The 7,469-nt window shown below is 43.0% G+C and overlaps 1 protein-coding gene across 1 annotated transcript; it reads left to right on the top strand.

Moving 5' to 3' along the window:
- The first annotated feature begins 3,937 nt into the window (after positions 1–3,937).
- LOC119307876 (pre-mRNA-splicing ATP-dependent RNA helicase PRP28-like) lies at positions 3,938–7,323 on the top strand. Its single transcript, XM_037583972.1, has 3 exons — positions 3,938–4,163; positions 6,513–6,640; positions 6,819–7,323. The coding sequence occupies exons 1-3, from the start codon at positions 4,001–4,003 to the stop codon at positions 7,104–7,106; spliced, it is 579 nt and encodes a 192-aa protein (XP_037439869.1). The 5' UTR covers positions 3,938–4,000; the 3' UTR covers positions 7,107–7,323.
- Positions 7,324–7,469: the final 146 nt, after the last annotated feature.

Below are 7,469 nucleotides of genomic sequence, written 5' to 3'. Positions count from 1 at the left end.
TCTACCTTTGGCAAAACCTATTTCTGATCACCTTCCATGCATGATCAAGATTTGCACAAATATTCCAAAGTCCAAGGTATTCAGATTTGAAAACTATTGGTTAAAGCACAGCTCTTTTAAACAAGTGGTTCAGGCAGCTTGGAATATTCTAGTGGGCTATACTGACCAGGCAAAAAAGATTAATGCTAAATTTAAAAACCTGAGAAGAGCACTGAAATTGTGGGCTAAAAGCCTATCATGCATGAAAAAACAAATTGAGGATCTAAATGCCTGCATCTTCTTCTGGGACTTGATTGAAGAATTCGGGAATCTTTCTTTGTTCGAGGCCAATTGCAGAATTATTCTCAAGGAGTGCTTGCTGACTGTACTTAATAATCAGAAGATTTATTGGAAGCAGAGAGGTAAAATTAAAGGTGTTAAGTTTGGAGATGAAAACACTAAGTTCTTCCACACAAAAGCTTCCATTAATCATAGGCATAATAAAATTTGCAATGTTGTTGAATAAGGACCAAGTGGAAGTTACAGATCATGAGGGAAAAGCTGCAATTTTATGGGAGGCTTTCAGAGATAGATTGGGTCAATCAGATGGTCACACAATGCATTTTGATCTCCATGATCTTTACGAACACACAGTTGATCCTCAAGTATTCACACAATTAGAGGAAAAGTTTACCCAGGAAGAGATTGAAGAGGTGGTTAAAAATCTACCAAATGATAAATCACCAGGTCCTGATGGTTTCAACAATGAATTCATTAAAGCTTGCTGGGATATTATCAAAGAGGATGTTATTAATCTCATCATGGCTTTCCATGCTGGTACTGTGAACCTTGAAAGTATAAATACTTCCTTCATTACTCTGATTCCAAAAAAAAGAAGTTCCACTCACACCAAATGTTTTCCAAAAAAATAAGTTCCACTCACACCAAATGATTTCAGAACCATTTCTTTGCTCAATGGGGTGCTTAAGATTGTCACATAGCTGCTGGCAAACAGACTGCAAAAGATAATACTAAAATTGGTTCACATTAACCAATATGGTTTTCTCAAGGACAAAGTGATTCAAGACTGCCTAGGATGGGCATATGAATATATCCATCAGTGCCATAAGTCAAAGGAGGAAATGTTGGCAATTAAATTGGATTTTGAAAAAACTTTTGACACAATTGAACATCAAGCCATCATTGAGATTTTCAGAGCAAAAGGCTTTGGGGATAAATGGATATCATGGATGCAGCTGCTCTTTTCTACTGCCTCTTCTGCTGTCATATTAAATGGAGTGCCTCGGAAGAAATTCTACATAAAGAGAAGAGTGAGTCAGGGAGATCCTTACTCTCCTTTAATCTTTGTCCTAGCTGCTGACTTGCTACAAACTATTTTGAACAGAGCCATGAGATTATATCTTATCAAATCTCCACTTCAGGTCATCTCTTGCCCTGACTTCCCAATTGTTCAGTATGCTGATGATACTCTGGTCATCATGCAAGCAAATGCTAGGCAGTTGATTTGTCTCAAAGCTCTTTTAGATACATTTGCCTCAGCAACTAGTCTCAAGGTCAACTATGCCAAATCAATAATGGTACCTCTGAACATTGAGGAAGCTAGAGTGGACATCTTCACAAACACACTGCAATGTGCTAGGGGGCAATTCCCATTTACATATCTGGGGCTACCTTTGGGAATTTATAAACCAACTGTGGACAGTGTCTTCCCCTAGTTAACAGAATTGCAAAGAGACTTGCTGGCATTTCCATCTTCATGACACAAGCAGGGACAGTTCTGTTGGTAAAATCAGTTCTTTCTTCTTTATCTGTCTTCTTCATGAGCTGTTTGGATATTCCCATAACAATTAAGAAGCAGATTATCAAATATTTAAGACACTGTCTCTGGAGGAGCTCTGACATGGAGGATAGAATACCATCTTTGGTGGCCTGGCACACAGTCTGCAGACCAAAAAGTCAGGGAGGTTTGGGAATCTTGGATTATATACACTCAAAACAAAACCCTGCTCATGAAGAACCTGCACAAGTTCTTCAATAGACATGATATACCTTGGGTACATTTAATCTGGGAAACTTATTATTCTGATGGGCAACTTCCAGGAGATAATATGATTGGCTCTTTTTGGTGGAAATCAAACCTGGCTCTCATGGACCAATACAAAGCAATAGCAAGATGTAATGTGGGAGATGGTAGGACAACATTGTTCTGGGATGACCTGTGGCACATAGCCATTTTCAAACACAAATACCATCACCTTCACTCTTTTGTCAGAAACCCACAAATAACTGTCCAAACAGTAATCAACACTGAATACCTCCAGGACTTGTTTCATTTACCACTAACAACTGAAGCCTATGAGGAATTTCTACAAGTGGAAGATATATGCATCTATACAAGACAATCTGAGTATATAGACTCTCTGGACACTTGGAGTTACATTTGGGGAAATGAATTCTATTCATCCATCAAGGCTTACAAAGTGCTGATTGGACACAAGCAGGCTCCCCCACACTTCAATTGGATTTGGAAATGTTCCTGTCAGCCAAAACACAAGGTTTTCTTTTGGAAGCCACTTCATGATAGAGTGAATACAAGGAACCTGCTCAGGAGAAAGAACTTTGTTTTAGAAGCTTACAATTGTGTTGTAAGAGACTGTCAACAGGAAGAAACTTTACATCACTTATTTTGGGGTTGCTCTTTTGCAAAGCAATGTTGGGATTACATTTGTCCTACAAGAACTCCAAATTTATCAGTTCTGGAAACTTTTCAAGATCTGAAAAATAAGCCGCATTGTCCATTCTTTATGGAGATCATCATTCTGGGATCATGGGCCATTTGGATAACCAGAAATAACAAGATATTTGAGAATATTACACCAACTTTCCAGGGATGGAAATTCATATATCTGGAGGAGCTAAAATTGCTGAAATATAGAATAAAACTGAAGCATGAGAGGTAGTTCTCTACCTGGTTGGATACTTTGTTGTAAACTTTTTTCTTTCTTTTTGTTCCTTTCTTTCTTTTCTTTTTCTTTCTCTTCTTTTTTCCTGTTGTAGACCTTTTTTTCTAGATTTCTCTTCATGTCTTTTTTCTTTTCTTTATTTCTGTTCGAGGGCTTACCTCAAGCCCTTAAGACTACTTTACTTAGGTTATTAATTAATAAAAGTTGCAGTGGGGTGTTTACCCTACTGTTTATAGTCAAAAAAAATCTTTGACAGCTAACATTGACCAGAAGTCTACCGTCGTTGGTCATGGCGGTAGCCCATATATTCTACCGCCGGAGTGTACGGCGGTAGCAAAAGGGTCGGATCTGAAAAACTTGCAAACATGTATCAAAATCATGCTAAACTTTCATCAAATGGTCAAAACAATAATTTTGTCCACACTCAACAACATGTGTTTTCCTGTAGTGATGTTTACCGCTTTGACGCTAAATGTCATGGAGTACTATCCTCATCAAGCATTGTTCTCGCTATGTCAATCAAATTTATGCCTTTCTTTCCACTACACTATTTTGGTTTGTTCTGTAAGTTTTCGGGAACCACTCTTTCTTTGTCAAGGAAGTCTTCGATGTTGTGTACTTGAACTTCCACTATGGTTTCGAATCTGCTTGACCTTGAATTGATTTTGCACCTTCCTGGTGAAATTCTTGAGGTGGCCTTGTGGGTCCACAGGTCACAAACCCTGTCAAATTTTGTTTTCACATGTATGAAACGCTGTTGAAATTCATTGTATTTGCCTCAAAATGGCGGTTGGCAACGAAAATCCCAAGCATTTTGCTTTCTTTTAGTCTAAACACACTTCTCTTTATTGATCAATAATAAGGTTCTTTTTAATAAGGTTCATGGGATACATCCCAAGCATTTTGCACTCACTGTCGCTCGCAGTGTAAAAGCCCGCTAACCGTATATGGGCTGAAAAGCCTCCACGCCTCAAAAGGAAAACAGCCGACGAAGCTCGTCACGCGGAGCCACCGCTCCCTCTCGCCGGCGCCGACACATGGGCCAGGCCCTGCGCCGCGCCTCGGGGCGCCTGAGGCCTCCGCCCCCGGCGAGGCCCCCGGCCGCTCATCCTCCCCCGCCTCCACCACGGGCCGCACCGGCGGCCGCTGCTGGCGGTGGCGGAAGTCCTCCCCAAGATCGGCTCGACGTGTCACAGGATGGTACGGCGGCTCCTGCTTTCTTTCTTGGATCTCGCTTAGCATTAGCTTGCTGTGCCATTCGACCTGGCTGTTGGTTCTTGATGCCACCACAACTACCGCTGCCGTGTAGCTTTGTTCCTGGTAAATGATGCCTGGATATCCTTAGGTTCTTGACCTGGCACAAATGCTCCGATTTTCTTGTCATATTGGGCTAGTTCATGATCCTTGGTGCTTTTTTGGGGAATCCTGCTCACAAAGATCATGTGCAGACTGTTGAATTGAAATGCGACATGCTTAAGTAGGTAGTGGGCACTGTTTCATCTAATCAAGTGTGGCATGTGGATTTCTGCAAATCAGGTTTGTGATCCCTTTGGATTTGACGAACTGAAACCAACCATGACCAATTAGCATGGGCTATATATTGGGTTAAGTCAGCCAATTCGTATAGTTTCAGAATTTATCGGCATGATCACACTATGTAAGAAAACTAGGAATGTCCGTTAACTTTGTGTCGGGTGTTTTCTGACACTGAATAGCACAGTTGCCAGCAAGTTATTGTTTCCGCCCGAGTGCAGCAGGGCGTGAACAGTCTATCCAAAATTGTTGTCACAGTTTGTTCATGACATTATTGATCATAGAATTTGGTAAGCTGTTGCATTTGATGGATTTAAGTGTGAAGAACCCAGAGCATCTACAACTGGAACTAACAAAAGTGAGCCCCTAAATGTGCACGGATGCATCCGCGGACAGTGCCCGGTGACACCCCATTTTTCACTCATTGTAGTCACACTCCTCATTTCCAAATCCTCATTTCTATACAACCTCCATGCAACGTCCATTTGATCTACGTACATAAAAACAAACTACAAACTAGCTACTTGTCATCGGATATGTCAATGACCTCCTTGCCGGAGCCGCCGGCCTCATGGTCATTGGCGGCGTGAAGAAACTCCGGTGTCTCCTCTTCGTTGTCCTCATCTGTGAAGAGTTCTCATGCTTCACGTCGGCCGCGTGGATGAAGCGGCGGTTCGCCGCCACCTCCAGCTCGGACTGGATGGACTCTGAGGATGGCCACTGCTCTGTTGCCTCCTCCGCTTGGGCAAGCTCGAACTGCGCTTGTGCGCCCTCCATGCCAAATCCAGCCTGCTCTGACGTGTCTGGACGATGCGCATCTCCACCCAGGTCTCCGCTCGATGCTCCGGGGTCAACATTTTGTAGTAGGCCAGCTTGCGTTGGACCATGGTGGCCGGCGGACGGTGAGGTCGGAGCAGAGAGGGAGAGGGAGGCTGGATCGCGGTAGCGACGTGGACTGGAGGGAGAGGAAGGAAATGGGGATGGCTAGGGTTGAGCCTTGCCGTCCGGCTTAAATAGCCGGATTTGGCCCCTTGGGTGGTGCGCTGGAGCAGTGCGATGAATGCGGACCAGTGACCTCCTGGTGGACTGATGGGTTTCCGCGTGGGTCCCACCAGTCAGTCTGACATGGCAGGCGCGTCCGGGCCTCCCCATATCCTCCCCAAATATGGGCTGGGTTTGGGGAGTCCCGAACGTTTGGGCTGGGTATAGGGGTTCTGGTTGGGTGCCAATTTCTTGACCGGGTCGCCCGGGCGTATGGGGGAGGGGGGGTCAAGTTGTAGATGCTCTCACTATCCAGTCAATTTCCCTGTAACTCTCGGGAGATGGCGCCTGAATTTTTTTTACTGCCTAGGTTCGACTAGGTACACACAAATGCGTAAACCCTTTCTAGAATTAATTATTTTATTTGGTAGGCTGTGAATTTCATCATATATAAAAAAATTAACTATAAGGGTGACATGACTTGTAAATGCGACACGTTTCTTTGTGATGGGGTAATGATTTCAATTGGAGCCAAGAATAGAGTAATAACTCCTTAATATTTGAGTTGATTTGGATTATGGAGCGCCAGGGAGTTCAGAGTAATAACTCAGTATTTGAGCTGATTTGGCTATTGTAGTAGGCTTCATTCTATCATAATTTTCTTGGCCGTGAAAACTGATGGAAGAATGCTACCAGCATAGTCAAGAACGTGTAAAGTTTGATGTGCTGTTATACCCCTTTTTTTGCGGGGGACTGTTATACCCCTTCTTTACTCTGCATGATAATAGCTGGCAAAGAACTGATGCCCCTTATGAAAAGTTGTGTCTTCTTTGCTTGTGTCCAATGGAACCATAGTTCTTTTTTTCCTAAATAAGCTTATGGGATACATCACCATCTTGATTTTGACATAGTCTCAGTGCAAGCTTTATTGACATTTACCAAAGCACTGTGACCATGCAATAGGTTTGAAATTGCTATTGTCAATGTTTCATTTATCAGTTTATGATATATTTACTTGCTGAAAATGCACTGCAGCTGTTACACCATCAACAAAAGATGCCCATGGTGTACTTGTAGAACGTGATCCAAGTTATGATGACATGCTTAAGCACATGGTTGGGAGAATCACTACTAAGCCTGGAGGAAAGCCAGAAATGGGTGAAGTGAGTCGTGTGATTTTTACATTGTTCTCCCTGGGCTAAAGTACCATAGTATCCTTGATGATTTTATTGCATTGCACTGCATATAAACCTATAAAGAACTGAACTTGAATAATCATTCTATTGAGTCTGAACTTTCTTTAGTTTTTGGGGAAAAGTAACCAGAGGCTTGTGCTTGCAGGCTTCCGTCGTAGAGCGATACAACAGGCCGCTTCCTAAGGTGAGAACATCCGAAGCCGAACCTGGGCAGAGCAGGCAGCTACCTCCAGGAACCCTGAACGTCGGGCACATCCAGGAGATCATCCTGCTGTACCAAGGAAAGTCCAGTAGCCACCGCGGCCCGATGAGCGTGGACCAGATCGCCTTGAGGTTCAGAGTCGAAGCCTCCGTGGTCCATGGAATCGTGCAGTTTGTCTCGTTGCCGCAGGATGAAGGCATCGAAAAGAAAGACGAACGGCGGGACCTTTGAGCGGATCTGTCAACATGGTGGAGATTGTTCATGCTCCCAAAATGAGTTGCGTAGAGGACAACTGGACAGACAAGTTTCTTGATAGTGTTTTCGTAGGTTTCTTTTCTTTCTTGTTGTTGTTGCTGCTGCTGAGCTGAAAGCCTGAGATGATGATGGAAACTGGAAACCGTACATTGCCGTGTTGCCTAAATAAAGATGAGCGTCTTTTTTTTATTTACTTTTTTCGTGTTATGGGTCAGTTGTGACGTGGCAAATCGACGTGTCCTACATGTAAAAATAAATCATGCACAGAGATTGTAGTTAGAAAAATATTTGTTGTTCAGTTTACAAATTTGTCTTTAAAAAGAGATATATCAGAAGAAA

The sequence above is a fragment of the Triticum dicoccoides genome, chromosome 5B (genome assembly GCF_002162155.2).
Source record: "Triticum dicoccoides isolate Atlit2015 ecotype Zavitan chromosome 5B, WEW_v2.0, whole genome shotgun sequence".
Classification (NCBI taxonomy): domain Eukaryota; kingdom Viridiplantae; phylum Streptophyta; class Magnoliopsida; order Poales; family Poaceae; genus Triticum; species Triticum dicoccoides.
This window is presented reverse-complemented; position numbering and strand designations above follow the sequence as displayed.

Bases quoted from the DNA above. Each gene is read 5' to 3' on its own strand.
- LOC119307876 (XM_037583972.1), top strand. From the start codon at position 4,001: ATGGGCCAGGCCCTGCGCCGCGCCTCGGGGCGCCTGAGGCCTCCGCCC. The intron at 4,164-6,512 runs GTACGGCGGCTC...AATGCACTGCAG, and splicing joins GCTCGACGTGTCACAGGATG to CTGTTACACCATCAACAAAA. The intron at 6,641-6,818 runs GTGAGTCGTGTG...TTGTGCTTGCAG, and splicing joins GAAAGCCAGAAATGGGTGAA to GCTTCCGTCGTAGAGCGATA.